This window comes from Tamandua tetradactyla, chromosome 2 (genome assembly GCF_023851605.1).
Source record: "Tamandua tetradactyla isolate mTamTet1 chromosome 2, mTamTet1.pri, whole genome shotgun sequence".
NCBI lineage: Eukaryota > Metazoa > Chordata > Mammalia > Pilosa > Myrmecophagidae > Tamandua > Tamandua tetradactyla.
The window spans coordinates 221,741,929-221,759,072 of NC_135328.1; the positions used below are offsets into that span (position 1 = coordinate 221,741,929).

Genomic DNA, 17,144 nt, shown 5'->3' on the forward strand with positions numbered 1-17,144 from the left:
GGTGGCCAGTGGTGGGCCGTGGGTCTTGAACTCTCAAGTCCACAGGTGACCACCGGGCAGGAATCCAGCAGAGTGTCCATACCTGGGCCTGGGCTCTTCCTGCCTGGCCGACACCTGGGTGCCTGGGCTGTCTCATCTGGCTGCAGAGTTGGAGGCAGGGTGGGGTGGGGGTCGGAGGGTATGGGTGGGATGACCAGAGTGTCCAGGAGGGGGTCGGGCTCTGCCCAATGTCCCTGCAGCGCCGGCCCCTTCCCCCCACCCCTGCCCGGCCCCAGCCCCCGCCCCGCCTGTCTGGGATGGCCGGGGCGCCGAGTCAGCACGCGGCTGGGGGTCTGCCCAGAGCCAAGGCCTGCTGGGTTTCCTCCGTCCGCCGTCCGGCCCGGCCCCTGCTGACTTCACAGCTCTGGCGAACGGGCGAGGCCCATGGGGCCGTCGGGAAGTCAAGATGTTCCCTGGGAGGAGGGGACGGTGCACGCTGGGTTTATGGTGCATGGCTGTGGGGTGAGCCCAGAAAGCTCTCCGGGTGATGAGTCGACGCCATAGAACTGTGCACTGGCGTGGGGGCCTGGCTGGGGGCCACCTGGGCTCACAGTCCGGAAGCAGGTCCATACCCCTGAGCTTCGTGTGTTCCAGGATGACCCCTGCGCTCTGCACCGCATGCTGGACCAGGGGCCGGAGTGGACGCGCTGCCAGGCAAGGCCGATGCTGATGCCACCGTTGTGCCACCGTCTCTGGGGCAGGCGTGGCCCAGGCCCGGGCTCACCCTCGTCCCCCAGCCGAGAGCGGCTGGGCTCAGGCCCCTGGTTTCTGTGAGTCCAGCCATCAGGAGCCGGCAGGCCCTGGGGAGAAACGTGGGCTGTGCTCTAGAACATCTGTTCCAGCTGACCCCAGTTCACCCAGAACAGCAGGCAGACGCTCGGCAAGGCTTTGGGCTGGAACCCAGCTTTCCCACTGAAGGCCCTCTGGGAAGGCCACACTAGGGCCAGATGTGTGTCAGTGAGGCCAGGGTGGGAGCCTCAGGCAGCCTCTTACTGGGTGGCCGTGGGTGAGGAACTCTACCACTCTGAACCTCAGTCTCTTCATCTATACGGTGGGATAAATCCTGTTTTCACTTCTTGGGGCATTCCAGAGGATTCCAGGGAAAGGCCTTGAGGCCCATGGCCCAGCAGTTCACTGTGAGCAGGCCCCCAGAACCCCAGGCTGGCCTCAGGGGAGCCACAGAAGGCGAGTAGAACTGCCCCAGCCTGGATGAATGCATTTCCACCATGGCCTTGGGTGTCCTACCCACCTCCAGGCTCATTGCCTTCTCTTGAACAAGGTCCGCTGGGACCGGATGCTCCGTCCAGACCTCGTGGGGGCCAAGGTGGGTCCATGCAAGTGCAGGACCCTTCCAGGTCCCTTGACCCCAGACCCTTCCTTGCTCCACTGCCCACTGACATGGGAGTTCAGCCTGCCAACACTCCCCCCACCGATGTGACTTCTGAATCCTTGTAGTAGTTCAATGGCTCTAAGACCCCAGTGACACTGTCCTGGGGTGGGGGCATCTCTCCATCCCATTCTGAGTGGCAAACCCATGCTGCTGGCTGGCTTGTTGAGGCTGGGTGCTCTGTGGGGCGCTGGGGACAGGAGGCTCAGAGCCCTTGGCCCCATGCAGGGTGTGGCCCCTGGAATCCAGGTATGTGGGGCTGCCTTCCTCATGGGGAGTGAAATCTGCTCTGGACACGGCCCTGCTGTCCCCTCTCCTGCTCGCCTGGCTCTGCAGGGAGGGAAGGAGAGGAGCCTGGGAAAGAGCGTGGGGCAGGCGTAGGGCAGGCGTCCCCTGGGACTGGGGGCTGGTGTGACCACGGCCTTCCCTGGATGGAAGTCCCTGGCCTGGCCAAAGCTGGGGCCAGCTTTAGGGGCCCCACCCCAGCTTTGGGCTGCTGTTTGGACGGGGAGCCCCAGGGCACGGTGTCTGCGAGAAGCCCCATGGGGGCTCTGGGCATCTGCAGAAACCGCAGCCGCTGTTCTGAGCCCCAGCCTCTCCGGACCCCGGCTTTGATGTCTGGCTGATGGGAGGGTCCCTGGACCCACTCGGGGCTGGGAGGGCCTCTTGGTCCCCTCCTTACCACCCACCTGCCCCTGCCCCGACTCTGCTGTGGGCTCCTTTCCTGTCCCCATCTGAGGTGGCCGGCGGGATGGCCTGGGGACAAGCCTTCTCTTCATACCCACCCGAATCGGCTGGAACTGGGCAGGCCCGAGCTCTCGCTGCCCCAAGGGAGAGGAGAGAATGTGGGCAGTGACAAGCTGTCGGCCGGCGGGGACTCAGTGCCGCCAGGGCCTGGGCTAGGAGGGTTACGTGCTAACCTGGGCCAGAGGCTGCTGTCCCCTTGCAGGGCTACCACAGACCCTTGTCCCATTGCCTGTGGCAGGTGCCAGGGACCCCACCCAGGCCGTACCTGCTGCCCTTCCCGAGGTGTCCGTCTTGGGACGGCAGGCTTTCTCTGCCGGGCAGTGCTTTGTGCCTCGGTGACAGGACACGTCCCCCTGCACCCCAGGGATGTCTCTCTGGGCAGGTTTTGATGCTTTCGGGACCCCCGTGTGTGCTCGGATGACACTGCTCTCACTGAATCTGAACTGGAAGGAGCAGCAGTGGAGGCTGCAGTGACGGAGGGAAAGCTGCTGCCCTTTGTCCAGCTGTCCTTCCCCCACGCCCAGGCCCAGGTAAAATCCTCCCCATGCGTGAGGCTGGCCGTCACCCATGGCCACCCTGTGTGCCAGCAGACCCTGGCACACGGGGTCATGCACAGGCATTGGGCGAGCCCCATCCTTGCTTCCTGGGTGGTCAGACACAAAGGCCCTGCAGCTGGGGGCTTCGAACCACAGATGTTTATTCCTTCCCAGCCCTGGAGGCCAAAAGTCCAGACTCTGGAGGCCAAAAGTCCAGGGGGGCAGGGCTGACCCCTCTGAAGCCTGTCAAGGACGCCCTTCCCACCTCTCCCGGCTTCTGGCGTTTCTCGGCTCGTGGGTGAATCTGCCTCTGTTTTCACATGGCCTCCCCCGCTCTGTCTGTCTGTCTCTTTTCCCTTCTCGGAAGGACAGCGATCAGCCTGGGTCAGGGCCCAGTTCAGCTAATGCATCTCATCTCCGAGACCCTATTTCCAAATGAGGTCCCATCCGAGGGGTTGGATTTGAGCGTGTCCTGAGGGACGTGGGTCAACCGTAACAAAAGCTGCCCTTCCAGAGCAGGGACTGAGGCTGCAGGCTGGGACACCTGCCAAATGCTACCTGCCCTGCCTTGCACACCTGAGGGCACTGGGGCCCAGGAGAACTTGGGCCTTCCCACCGCAAAGCCTCTTTGCTGTGAGTTCTGCAATCCAGGCCTTCCCAGGCCAGCGTTCCCTGGCGGGCTGTCCCCTGAACACAGGCAGGGAAACCCAACGCGCGAGCTAATTCCTTCCAGGCAGGACGGCAGCTTTTCCAAGTGCGTCTGTGGCCACGGCCTCGTCCGTCAGAGGTGCCGAGAGTTAAAGGCTCTCATTTCCTAACTCTGGCTCGTGTTCCTTCCTCTAGAGAGCAAACTGGCAGGGACAGCCTTGGTCAGGGCCAGGGCAGAAAAATAATAGCCTTCACTTTCAGCAGTCGGAGCTGGCTGGTGACGGAAAGGCAGGGACCTGCCCTGGGGCCGTGGTGGGGGCATGCCCTGACCCCTAGACCCAGTGGCCAGGGCAATTGCCCTGGAGGAGGGTGTCCACGTCGCCAGATCTGGACAGCTGCAGTCGGTGGCAGGACCTGTGGGCTCGCTATCAAATTTACAGGCAGAGGTGGGGGGCGGAGCTGGACATGGGTGGGAAGTCTTGGATTCAAGTCCCTGACCCCCGAGATGGCAGCAGGGTGGCTTGGGCACTCGATTTGACCCCTGCAGGCCGCTGTTCTCAGGCTCAGGGTGCAAGGAGAGGGTGTGGATGTTCTAAGGTGAAGTCAGCCATGCCACAGCCTTGCCTGGCCAGCACCACCCTGGGGCAACCCCTGTGGGGTGAAGAAGCCACTGGCTGGGAGCACAGGTCAGCAGGTACCTCATTCAGGTGCGGTTTTGCCCAGAAGCTTCTGCCACTGGACCCAGAAGGCCTCCTGGGTTGAGGCCCATTCTCTTGGTCCCCAGGCTCTGCCTCCACCTGGTCCAGGGGCTCTGGCTGGAGTGGTTTAGGGCAGTATGGCCGGAGCTCCTGCCGCCCATGCCGCCCATGCCGCCCAGAAAAGGCAGGGGTCTCCTGTGTGGCCTGGCCCACGTGCATCCCCTCTCTGTGCTCTTGAGAGGCCTGGGGGCGGGAGGTGTGGGCCCTGCCTGCAGGCCTGGCTGGGGTCTCTGCCCCTCTGTCCGTGTTCTGGAACGGCAGGTCTTCTCTTTCCCTGGCACCCATGCCCACCTGGCCGCCGGCGCGGGGGCTCTTCCCTCCAGCCACGAATTCAGTTTCCTGACCGGCCTCCTAATTGCATTCTTGTGCTGCCTGTGCCTTGGCTGCACTTATCTCCATCCTCCCTGCACCATCTGACCCCTGACCCCTGACCCACTGCCTACTGTGGGGGCAGTTTTCTTGTCGAATCCTCCCAAGCCTCCCCACCCCCAGATCCCAGCCAGGACCCGCTTGGGTTGGGGTGCAGAGACAGCGGGACGAGGAGACAACTGAAAAGATCCTGTGAGGTTCGTGCAATGTCAAGAGCCTCGTGGGCTCGTGCCACGCGCAGTGTGAAGGCTCAGAGGGAGGCCGTGGACGCTCCCGGCCGGGCACCTGCGGCCCAGGCCAGCCAGGAAGTCAGGGAGGGTTTTGGGGGAGCTGCTGGGCCTTTTATGTGGGCGCGGCAGGTCCCTGAGCCTGGTCTGCTGGGGCCGTGGGGTCCCATGGGGCGAGGCGGCAGGAGCTGGGGGACCCAGCAGGCCAGGGGTGGGGTGGCAGCCGGCCTGTGCCTGCCGTGGGCCCTGAGTGCAGGGTAGCATTTCCTGGCAGGGTTTCTGGACACATGGCTCAGCCCCATGGTCCAGCCCTGCATAGGGGCTTCCTGGGTCTGCCCTCAAGAGTCCCAACCTTCTCCCAGCACCAGCCCCTGCCCTGAAACGCTGTGCCCTTCCCCTCTGCTGCCTCCTCCTGGAAGCCCCCCATCACGCTGCCCTGCTCCCATCTCTGCTCCGGGTAGTGAGGCCCCAGGGACTCAGCTGCCCCTTCTGTCATCCCTGTGCCCCAGGTGGACGACCGGCCCGGGGCCCGTGTGTGGCTGGGCCGGGGGCTGGGTCAGTGCACGAGGGCTCTGACCTCACCTGGGCTTTGGCATGGCCACGGAGCAGATGTAAGGGCACCAGAAAGGCTCATGCCCTGTCATGCGCCCACGCACGTGCACACGTGTCCGGGAGGGCCCGAGGCACAGCTGGGGGGCTGGCCTGGCCCGGGCGCCCCTCCGGGACCAGCCACGGCTCAGGTTTCTGTGGCGCGGTGCCAGGTGGGCTGCAGGGCCCGGAGCTGTCTGCTCTCAGCGCTTGTGTGGCGGGGGCGGGTCCCCTCCTGGACTCTCCCCAGGGCCCCGTCTGTGCGAGGGGAGGGGACGGCTGCAGCCAGGGATGGCAGCTGGGCTCACGGAAACAACCGTGGTTTTAATTTCCCTCCCTCTGGCTTGGGGGAGGCGCGCAGGCTGGCTGATGAGTTTACCATGCCACCACCGCCAGAACATTCCGGAAGGCCCAGGCTCCGGGTGCAACTCCCAGACCGGGTGCGGGGCCTGGGGAGGGACGCCTAAGGCCGGGAGTGTCAGACCCACACCTCAGGCTGACCTGGGCTCAGCTCTCCAGGTCAAGAATCAGAAGCAGCTGGGCCAGGGGTTCTCCTAGGGGACCAGGGTCCACTGCCACTGTGCGGGGGACACGGGGGGCGTGGAGATGAGGGTGGTGTCACGGCCAAGAGGCTCTGAGTCCTTGTAAGGCCGGTCGATGGACGAGACCCCTAAGAGTGCAATCTTCTGGCCCCTTCCCGGTGGTCCTCACTGCAGCTGGGGATCCTGTAGGTGGCCGTCCAGTCGCCGCCCACTGCTTGACCCAGCTGCACCCCACCCTATCCCTGGCGCACACCGCATGCCATCGCAGCTGCCCAGACACCCTGAAGCCAGCGGCTGTCAACCCCCGCCTCCCCAGACCGTGCGAGCCCCCACCGCCTGCTGCCTAGGCTGGGCACCCACCCACCCCTCACCACCCCCGCCTCTGCCGCAGCTCCTCCTGCGCGGTTCGCTGGCGGGAGCACAGCACTCAGAGCCCCCCCCGCCTCAGGCGGCATCTGCCCTCGAGGGCCCATCTCTGTCCCAGCTCACGCGGCGTCCCCGTGGAGGCCACGCTCAGGTGTCTGGGCGCCTCCCCAAGGGCGCACCTTGCCTTGGGGGGTCTCCAGGCACCCCGTGTCCTCCGTAGAGGGCCCACCTCACTGCCCCCCACCGTCAGCAGCTGCCTGGTGGCGGGGACGGCTGTCCTGCTGCCACATGGACATGCGCTGGACAGAGCTGGTCAGCCTGCGTCTCCGCATCGGGACAGCGTTTCCCAGACATCCCGGCCTGCCTCGGCAGCTCCTGGGGTGGCCAGGGTGGCTGGGGCCCCATCGTCGTCGGGGCTGCAGGTGGCCCCCACGCTTGGAGGGCCCAGTCCAGGCGTGACTGCCCAAGGTGCAAGTCCTCAGGACCCCCACAGCCCTTCGGGGAGACGCTGCCTGAGCTCGTTCATACCACAGAGCGCACTGGGCCCGAGCTAGGCTCCCCAGTCAGGTGGGGAGACCTCACTGCACCCCCAGACCCATGTCCTGCCCGAGTGAGCGAGGGGAAGAGTGAACAGGGAAGGGCGGAGGAGGCTAGCGGAGTGCTGGGTGCACCGGGGGGCAGGGGTGGTGCTTGGACGCGGCTGGACTGGGGGCTGTGCCAGGCAGGTACCCTCCATGTCCCCCCGCGAGAGATGGGTGGGTTTGGGGCTGCCGGGGGGCTGGGGCTGAAGAGCCCCCCAGGGAAGGGCAGCGGGGACCAGGGTTTGCACCTAGAGCTTCTCGCCACGCTCGGGCCTGGGACAGTCAGGGCCCTTTGCCCTCCTCCTCTGCTCCCCCACCCCCACCCACGCAGGGCGGCTGCCCTGGGGAGCCACTAGGGACCTGCTGGGCCCTCGTCCCAAGAGGCTTGAGGTGCAGTGGGGACAGAAAGCCATCCCGTGAAGGAGGTGGCCGAGGAGGGCACGACCACACCCCTCTGTCAGGGTGACCCAGGCCCCGGGGAGCCAAGGACAGGGGCAGCAGGCCACGGTGGGGAGTGAGGGCTCCATGCTGGGCGCCCGTGAGGCGGGAGAGCGTGGACAGAAGCTGCGGGTGTGGGCAGGGCTGGCACAGGCAGCCAGAGGTGGGTGTGCGGCCAGGGTGGGCAGGGAGGCTGCCCAGGGCACAAGGAGGGCCGGGCAGGCTCCTGGAGCAGCAGGCTGAAGCCAGACTTGAGGTTTCCGGGCAGAGAAGATGGGGTTGGTTTTGCCCAAACTTGTCATGAAGCATTCCGAAAGCCTGTGAGCCGCCCCCAGCACCCACGAATCACCCGCGCTCTCTCTCCATCGGCCCCGCCAGTGTGGGGGCGGGTGGCACACCAGCCCCATTTCCTCTTGGTTCACTGACCCCCAATCCCACCCTGAGCAGGTCTTGGCAACTCTTGCCCTTGGCAGCCCCTGTCCTTGAAACATGAGGAGACTGAGGTCCAGAGGGACCCATGACTTGCCTGCACCTTATGGCTCACCCATGGGGACACTTGCCTGGGACCCTCGCCTCTGACCCTCTGCTTGTCCCTGGGTGGACATATGGGCATGACTGCTCAGGCCAGTGTGAGCTGGAGTCCTCGAGATAGGACAAGGTGGCCAGACCCAGGGGCCCCAGCCTGGCTTGCGTGGGGGCTGCAGCGGAGGCAGTGGGGTTCCAGTGGGGTGAGGGGATGTCTGCCATTGGACAGGGACCTCCTCTGGGGAATGTGGGGCTTTATGGGGCCTCCTGGCCTGGTCAGTCTCTGGGGGACGTTGGGACCCACAGCCCTGGCCCCACAGAAAGAGAAATGGAGGGTCCAGGGGCACGGCCCTCCTGGAATCAGCTCTGGACACATGGGAGTCCCCTCTGCTGAGCTGTGGGGTATCTTCTGAGCATAAGGGCCTGGGTGGGGGTGGGGGGTGGGCAGGACTGAGACCCACTGCTGCCTTTTACTGAGCCCTTCTCAGTAGAAAGGAGTGACCCACTCTCAGTCCAGCCCTTTCCCAGGACCCCAGGGCCCCTGTCAGGCGCACGCTGCTGGCTCACCCCCCTTACAGGCAAGGAAGCAGGTGCCCCGGGACTAGAGGCCGCTCAGCTCCACCTCTGTCCCGCAGGCCAGGGTCGACCAGGTGGCCACCGGAAATGGCCGTGAGCCACACGTGTGGGCCGTTCATGTCATTTCCGATGTCTCTGTAGCCATGCTAAAAATTAAAAGGAAGTAGGTGAAGTTAATTTTGCTAATCCGTTTGGTTTACCCCGATGTCCAGATCATGATCATTGCAACAGGCAGTCGGCATAAGAATTACTAATGTGATGTTTTGGCTCTTTTCATTCTAAGTCTCCCCCTCGGTGTGGGTTTTGCCCTCAGGGGGTATTTCGGCATGGACGGGTCACAGTTCAGGGGCTCCCGCCTTGCTCGTGGACAGTACTGCCCTGCCTGCTCTGGGGTCTCGACAGCTGGGCCCCCCTCCTCCCCTGGGGCAGGCAGGGCTTGGGGGGCAGCATGAGAGTGAGGCTGTGGGAGGCGCCCCCACCCCGCCACCTCCCTCCTGCATTTACTTCCACATGCGTGGGGTTGTCCCTCCTCGCTGCTCCTGGGGCAGACAGGGCAGCCCGCAGCCCTCACCTGGGGCCCTGCTGCCCACTGGAGGGAGCGGCGTCTGCGCGCGAGGCTGCTCCTGGCATGTCGGCACCTCTGATTGTGAGACGGGCTCCACGGCCGAGGACGCTGTGGGGGTACAGGCCCTGGCGGCAGGCGGCTGTGGGGAGGGGACTGCGGTCAGAAACGCACGCAGTGGTTACAGGCTCCTCCAAACAGCCCCCTAACCCTGTCTGCTGGTGACGCCAGTGGGGCACCTCTGTGGGGTGCTGGCTTGGAGTGGGCGGCTTGGAGAGGGCCACACGGGGAGCCTCTCGGGGCAGGTCCTGGAGCCAGGAAGGGCCGTCAGCACAACCTGATTGGTGATGAGGGTGGTGACTAAATCTGTCCTGGCCTCAGTTTCCACTCCTCTAAAATGGGGACAGTCCCCCTCCCCTACAGGTGTTTGTCCCGGTGCTGGTGGCCCAGTGGCCTGGAAACCACCAGGGTCATAGCCCCCGTCCTTCCTGAAGGAGGTGCTATGGGGTGCCCCCAAGCCAGGTACCCCCAACATAGCCCCAGCCCTGTGACTTTGTGTCCACACGCCATCTGTTGTCATCTAGAGTGCAGACAGAGCTCCAGGGATGCTGCTCCTGCATTTTGGGGACAGACATCAGGGACGCCCTGTAGAGGGCCTGGAAGTGGGTGGGGGTGGCAAGCCGGCCCCCTCGTCTGTCCCCAACCCACTCTTTTTTTTTTTTTTTTTTTTAACATGGGCAGGCACCAGGAATCGAACCCGGGTCCTCTGGCACGGCAGGCAAGCATTCTTGCCTGCTGAGCCACCGTGGCCTGCCCCCCAACCCACTCTTACCTGCTCAGGTGCTGAGCAGCTCAAGGGTGTACCTGGAAGTAGGTGCGAGGGCCCAGGCAGTGGGCATGACTTGGGGTGCCAGGCACTGCCCACTCCATCCCAGCACAGCCCTGAACCAGTGGCCGGGTGACACCCCAGTTGCAGGGGAGGGGAGGGAGCCCCAGGGCTCAGGGCTCTGGAGTCCTGGGCCCCAGCTGGAAGCCCAGACCCGGCCCTCCTGGCTCCAGGGGTGAGACTTGGGGCTACAGATCCAAGGCCTGGCTGAGACCTCACTGCTGGTTCCTGCCTGGTGGGCAGCCCCTGCATCCACTGCCCCATGGGGCACTGGCGATGTGGCCTTCAGGCACCTGTGTGCCCACCCTCCTGCCTCGGGGCCCAGTGCTCCAGACTATGTGTGTGTGGGGAGGGGAGACTGCTATGCTTTGGTTTCTTTTCCATGTTGACACCAGGAATGTGTGTCTGTGTGCCTGTCTGTTCATGTGTTTCTCTGTGTGTCTGTGTTTGTTTGCACGTGTGTGCCCATGTTTGTATGTGTGTGTCTGTTGCATGTCCATGCGTGGGTGTCCGCGTGTCTGGCTGTTCATTTGTTGTGCCGGTGTCTCTGCCTGTGCGCGTGGTTCCCTGGCCTGTGCGCGTGGTTCCCCGGCCTGTGAGCGCGCGCGCAGGAATGCGGTAGGGGGGCGGGCCGGGGCGGGGCGAGCTCGGGGGGCGGGGCGTACCCCGGGGCGCCGCGAGGATTTGGCCCCTACCTGCGGGGGGCGGAGGGAAAGCTGAGAACATAAAGGCGGCGGCCGCCGGCGGCGCTGAGCGGAGCGCCCCTGTGTGCGCCCCTGAGCGCGCAGTCGGCGCCGGAGCGGATCGCTGGCCGGAGCTGCAGCCGCCGCCGCCCGCCCGGCCAGGAGCGCAGAGGCCGGTCCCCGTGGCTCCCGGGCTAGCTGGCGGCAGGCGCGGGGCGGGCCATGGAGCTGTCCCGGGGCCGCGGCCGGCTGGCGGCGCTCTGGTGCCTGGGGCTCCTGGGGGTGCTGGCGCGCGTGGCGGGCACGCACTACCGCTACCTGTGGAGGGACTGCTACCTGTGCCCCCGGAACCCGGCCGGCTACCCCGTGAGCCCAGAGCGGAGGCCAGGTGGGCGGTGGCGGGGACCCAGCCCCTGCTACCTTTGTTTCCTCTTTTTGAAGTTGGCGCTGAGTCCGATGGGCGCAGGGCTGGAGGGAGCTAGGGCTGGCAGTGCCGGGACCTCAACAGGGGAGGGCTGAGGCCTCGGTGACTGCTAGCTGTTCCCTTGACAGCAGGGGGCAAAACATCCCCTTGCCTTTGCCAGTGGGCAGGGAGAACAGGGGTGGAGGGGATGGGGGTGCACCCCGGCGGCACAGGCAGCGGCGGGGGTCAACAGAAAGGTGACCCTGTGTGTGGATGTGGCAGGTGTGGGGACAGCCAGGCTGGGTCCCCCTCGTTCCCCCTGGTTCCTGCTCGCCCATTCTGTCCACAACCTCCCCCAACCCTTCTGGTCTGGTCAGCGGAGAGGCTGGGCTCTGCGGACCCCAGCACCCGCACAGGATGCAGGATGCACCTGGCCAACCCCCTCAGATCTGCCGCCCGCCCTAGCAAGGCCCCCTCTGGGTGGCTCCGGGGAGCCTGCCCTGTGTCCTGAGCCTTGGAGCAGGGCATCCTCAGGAATGCGAGGTGGGGGTGGGGGCAGGGGTGTGGCTGCCACAGTGAGTCACCACCTGGGTGGGTGGGGGTGGGGGGCGGGCGGGGTTCCCCTTTCCAGCCTCCCAGGCCCTTCGCGTCGGCGTGGAGAGCCTGGTCTCGGCCGCTGGTGGCGGCTCGGTGCTCCGGACCAGCCTCTGCACCCCCCGGCCCGAGGCACGGACGGTCCGTCCCTTGCTCAGCCGAGTCGGCCGCCCCTGGCCATGTCACTCCACCCAGTGGGGCTGGGGCCCAGGCCCGGGGGTGGGCGGCCCTCCTCCTTAGCCAAGGCCAGGCCTGGCTGCCGCTTCACACTCGGCACTGAGTGCCATGAGCTTCTGTAGCAACCCGCGGCCGTGGGCTGGGGTCTTCAGGGAGCCGGGAGCCCCTGCCCTGCTTTGGGATGGCCCACGGATGCTGGGTGTACTCTTTGGGGTGACGACCCAGTGGCATGTTTGGGGGGAAGCAGGGCTCTGTACTCATAATCATCTTCCCTGAGCAGAACTTTCTGGAAGCACCCAGAAGGCTCGATTTCCTCTGAGTGGGGTCAAACTTCAGGAGGGTTATTTGGGGTGGATTCCTGAGAGGCGGCTGACATGGAGCAGGAGACAACACGACTGGGCTGTGGGGGGTGGGGGCTGTCTCAGACCCCCAGTGTGCAGCTGGAGTTAGAATGGGGCATCGGGGTGCCCTGCTGTCCCCAGCTCGGCAGGCGCCACGGGTAAGCCGGCTCCCAGGGGACCAGCCAGTGTGAGCCCAGAGACAGTCCAGCTGCCTGCAGACCCCGTGACAAGGCTGCCAAAGGCCCTGCTCGCTTATCTTAGTGGGGGCCACTGAAGGGCCTCAGGGACTTTCCTGCAGAACCCTGGCCAGCTGTCACTTAAAGTAGCCATCGGCCTGGGTTGTGGCCCTGTCCCCACAGCGGGCCGGATGGCCTCAGCCCCAAGGCCTGTGGGCAGCTCCTCCCCCAGGCCCCAAGTCCGAGCTACTGGCGATTGTCCCTCATCCTTCCTCGAGGCTTGCTGGAATGGGGTCGGGGCAGGCCAGGCTGCTGTCCCTGGTTCAGCCGGTGTCCCTCAGCGCGGCTTCCAGAGCCCTGGCGTTTCCTGCTGCACTTAGGAGTCTCAGGTGCTGGAGATCGGTTGGGGTGCCACTGCTCGGGGTGTCCGGTCCCACTTCAGGGCTCAACTGGACCCCATCTGGCCCTGCCTGTGGGTGGGGAAGGCAGCCTTGCCTGTGAGGGAGGCACCCCGACTGTGGACCAGCTCCCCAGAGCCCAGTGTGCTGCCCCCGGCCCTCCCCGCGTGCAGGGTCTAGGCTTCTGGGACTTGCGGTCTCCCGCACTCTGGACCGAAACTGGGGACAGCGGCGTTGCCCTCTGGGGTCGCGTCCTGTGGCTGCCGCACCTGGGGCACGCACCTCGCGGCTTAAGCCAGCTCAGAGGCTGGTCTCACGGGTCAGGTGTCCAGCGGGGGTGACTTGGTACATGGCGAGGTCCGGCCAGCCCACAGGCGGGTGCTTGGGTCAAAATGTGCCCATCTGAGCAGCAGGGGGGAGAGTGTGAGTGGGGCTGGGGCTGGGGTCTGGCCATGCCTGGGAGTGGAGGGGCCCCCAACTGGAAGCTGCCCTGGGCCCCAGGCCCCCCCATTCACTTCCTCCCAGACTCGTTCGCTCTGGGCTCGCTGATGGCTCAGGGCAGCGGGGGCTGGCATCGGGGCATGGCGGGTGCCCTGGGGGCTATGTCCCAGCACGGCCTCTGCCGGACTCTCCCTGAAGTTGGTGAAAGGCACGACCTCTAGGCTCCTCGCTACCCAGGTCTCCAGGGCAGAGCTCAGGATGCGTCACCATCTCAGGATTCAGTCCCCAGAATGGCCAGCTGAGAGCTGGGCTCCTAGGGGACCCATCCCTGGCTGTCCACCCCCCCCCAGCCACATCGAGGACCCAGTGCTGGGAGAGGTGGCCCCTGTCCAAATGGAAAGGACTCCCCGTGCCCTGCTTGCCCTGCCACACGGCCCACACGGATCACCTCTTCCAAGGAACCCTGACTATTTGGCTGATTTATTGAGTGCCTACTGTATGTCCGGCATGGCACGGTATAGGCCAGGGTCCGACTCAGAGCAGAAGGGGTGGCCTCTCAGCCAGGGAAGGGGTCCCCGGGGAGCCTCTCCTGCCCTCAGCACAGCCCTGGGCATGTGAGGCGTCTCCCAGACGTTGGGCTGTCCCTGTCTGCTTCTAGTCAGTACCTCTGAGTCAGGGGCTGGGAGGGGGAGGTGTGGACAGGTGTCCTTCGGTGGTGGTCAGGGGGCCACGGTGGGGGGAGTTCTGGCAGTGGGTGCACCAGGAATCTCTCCTAGGAGCCCGCCCTGCCTAGCCCAGGGCTCTCCCATCCTCTCTCCATCCCTGGTCAGGACACTGGGGGCGAGGAGTTGTGGGGGGTCCTCCGGCCCATGGCCTTGGGATACGCCCTGTGGCTCGGATGGTGCCTTCTCCCCGACCCCGCCCGTGCCCTGTCACCCCTGCCAGGGTGATGCTGGGCATTGGCCCCTGGCCCTGACAGGGGGAGCGTGACCCCCACCTCCCTTGCTCGGAGGCTGTCCCCACGCCCGTCTGACCCTGAGCTAGGGGCTGCCTGCTGGGGCAGCGGGAGGACGTAGAGGGGTCTGGGGCGCTGCGGGCAGGGCGTGGTGCCCCTGCCCCCCGTCTGCGTTTGACCTTCCCCTCTCTGTGTCTCTGTGCTCCTCATAGCACCCCATGCTTTGGGTTTAGAGGGCACCCTAAATTCAAGGTGATTTCGTCCTGTGAGCCCTTATTACACCCACAAAGACATTCCCATTAAGATCACCTGCTGCGGTCATGAATTTGGGGGACACTCTTCGCCCTGCTGCAGGGAGTTTCCCCGTGGCTTGGGCCGGGCTTCCCGGAGTTCGCAGGCTCCCCTCTGGCCCGTGACCTTGTGGTGCGAGCTGGCTGCCCTGAAGCCACTTTGGGAGCTGGACTTGGCCAGCGGCCTGGGCTCCTGGCTCAGCGGGAAGCCCGGCCTCTGCGCTCTGCAGCCCCCATGCGCTGGCCACCCTCCCGCGGCCCCTCCCTCCGCACAGGGTGGGCAGGACGGGGTGGGGTGGGCCGGGGCGGGGGACCTGCCTGCTCCCGGTCTGGCTCCAGTGGCCATGCGTGAGGGGCTCCAGGGGTGCAGGCAGGGGCCTGGGACAGGGTGCGAAACCTGCACACCTGGCTGAGGCGGAGCGCCCAGTGTGGTGGGCTGGGGGCACTCTGGGAGGTCCTCTGCACAGTCCGAGCAGGGGCTGCCCTGGGGCGGAGCGAGGTGGGGACCTGCTGCTGATCCCCTGTACCCTGCCCCACCTCCTGTGCCCACCCAGATGTTGACGAGTGCCAGGTGCACAACGGTGGCTGCCAGCACAGGTGTGTCAACAGCCCAGGCTCCTACCTGTGCGAGTGCCAGCCTGGCTTCCGGCTGCACATCGACGGCAGGACCTGTCTGGGTAAGTGTCGCCTGGCTCCCTCCTCCCTCGATCCTGGGCTGCAAACTGCCTCAACGATGCCTGAGTCCTGGGGGTGCCTGGGAAGGGGGACCCCACACACTGGGCACTGTGGGGCTGTCCCAGGGCATGTGGGCTGGACATGGCACTGCGTTAGAACAGCTTCTTTCCATGGGGTCCCACAGGAGGGAGCCAAGGCTCGGGCGGGTGACAGCCTTTGTTCAGAGGGGCCAGTGGTCCAGTGCAAGGCTGCAGTTGGCCCAGGCAGGAGTCACCCTGGGCCAGGCACTGCGGTCGCCGCTCCATGGTTCCCCCTGTCATGCTGGCCTCCTGTGGCCTGAGGAGTCCCTGGACCCCTGCAGTACCGAGGCACTCCGCGGCCACTGTGGTCCCTCGGGGGCCGGGCTGGGTTTGCAGCCCCAACAGCAGAGCCGGGCCGAGCCCACCCCTGGCCTGCAGGGTGGCGGAGCCCGGGGGTGTGGGCTGCAGCGGGGGCTGGGGTGACCGTGAGGGAGGGCGCTCCCTGCCATGGGGCCAGCCCAGCCATAGACTGCGCCCCAGCAGGCGCCAAGGGGCAGGAGGGGGAGAGCGCAGGGGGCGGGGAGCAGGCCTGGTGTCAGCGAGGCAGCGTCCAGCCCGCTCCGGCCACCCCTCTCCTGGAGGGTCCTGGCTTGGGTGCCAGGGCCCCTCCCTGCGGGCTTCTCCACGTGGGGCCAGCGCTCCTGCTCCCAGCTAGTGGGCGCTCCCGCAGCCTTCCTCTCCCCAGCGGGTGGGGGAGCCGCCCCCTCTCCCCACTGGGGGCCGGCGGGCTCTGCGTGGCCCTCCTGGAGGCCTTAGTGTCATGTGGCCAGGCGGCCTGGCAGCCCCAGGGCCCCCCCCCCGACAGACGCCCACTCCCATGTCCTGGGCTCCACGGCTCGGGGCGCGAGCAGCTGCCCGTAACTGTCTCCGCGTCAGAAAGTAGAAACAGATGCAGGAATGCCGCGTTGCACTTCAGGACAAATAAGACGGGTCTGCAGCTCGCAGCCGCTGCCCACCGGCAGGAGGACCCTGCCAGCCCAGGCACCCTCCTCCCTCCATGGGGCAGCCCCGGGCTCCAGCCGGAGGAGGTGGCTCCCCCTTGCCCTTCCTCTTCCACAGGTTCTCTTTGGAGAAGGGTGGCCGGGGGGTGGTCCCGGGAGGGCTGGAGGGTGCTTGGTGAGCACCCTACCCTCTTGCCCACTGCTGGACCCCGGCTGCGAGGGGCATGGGGCAGGGCGTTGACACTCCCGAGGACGTGTCAGAACACTTTGTGCTGATAGTGACCTTCCCTCCATCACCCTCAAATGGAGAGGGTCCACAGATGGTGATAAGTAAATGGGGTGCAAGGGTGGGGGCAGCTTTGGGACTCTGTGGGCACTGGTGGGTGGCTACTAAGAGTGACCTGGAACTGCTGGCTTGGGGAGCCCTTCAGGCCTGCCCTGGCCCCCCACCCCATTGCAACACTGAGCCCTGCTCTGGAGTGGGAGCCTCACCTCCCTTTCCTGGGAGGTGCTGTACCCTGGAGGGCCCCCGAAGGCTCCATTTGCAGTGCTCATTTCTTTTAAAGGGTCTTTTGGGGACTAACTCCAGAGCTCGATGTGGGTCTGCACCCAGCCACCCGCCTGTCACTGCCAATACCCAGGGTCCCCTGAAGCCCTCGTGCCCAGCTTCAGAGTGGGCCCGTCCCCAGGGGTTCCCATGCCCTCTGGCAGCCCTGGGGGCTACGGCCATCCCTGGCTGCTCCCAGCAGAGCGGACAGGTGGGCCTCAGCGGTGGCCACCTCTCACCTGGCCGACGGTGCCCACCCCCCGCCCCCTGCCTGCTGAGCTTTCAGGCCTGAAGGCCTCTCTGCCCGGAGGTGGTGACCCTTCCGCAGCCCGCCTTAGGCCGCAGGACGCCCATCAGACTCGGCCGGCCTCCTGGCTGGGTGCGGTGCGCCCCTCTCCACACCCTCGCCCCCTGTGGGGGCAGCTGTGCCCGGCCACCCACCATGATGGACAGGGTCTAGATGGGCAGCCGCCTTCCCCCGCCCACCCAAAGCCCCTGCAGCTGCCTGGGGGTGGGTGAGCCTGAGCCCCTCCTCGGGGTGCCCCTGCTTGGGCGCTCAGTGCCCCTCCTCCCGGGGCTCCCTGGAGGTTCCCGGCCCAGCTGGGCCCCGACCCCCCCGCGGGTCCCTGACTCTGGCAGTCAGCAGAGGATTCCATGTGGCTGGAATT

General features: G+C 66.1%; 1 protein-coding gene across 2 annotated transcripts in view; it reads left to right on the plus strand.

Moving 5' to 3' along the window:
* Window positions 1–10,680: 10,680 nt before the first annotated feature.
* The window catches only part of LOC143675016 (uncharacterized), a 35,243-nt gene continuing 28,779 nt past the window's right edge, over window positions 10,681–17,144 (plus strand). For both annotated transcript variants that reach the window (XM_077151531.1, XM_077151532.1), the window contains exons 1-2: window positions 10,681–10,846; window positions 14,788–14,910. In XM_077151531.1, the coding sequence (XP_077007646.1) occupies window positions 10,681–10,846; window positions 14,788–14,910 (289 nt within the window). The remainder of the gene's footprint in view (window positions 10,847–14,787; window positions 14,911–17,144) is intronic.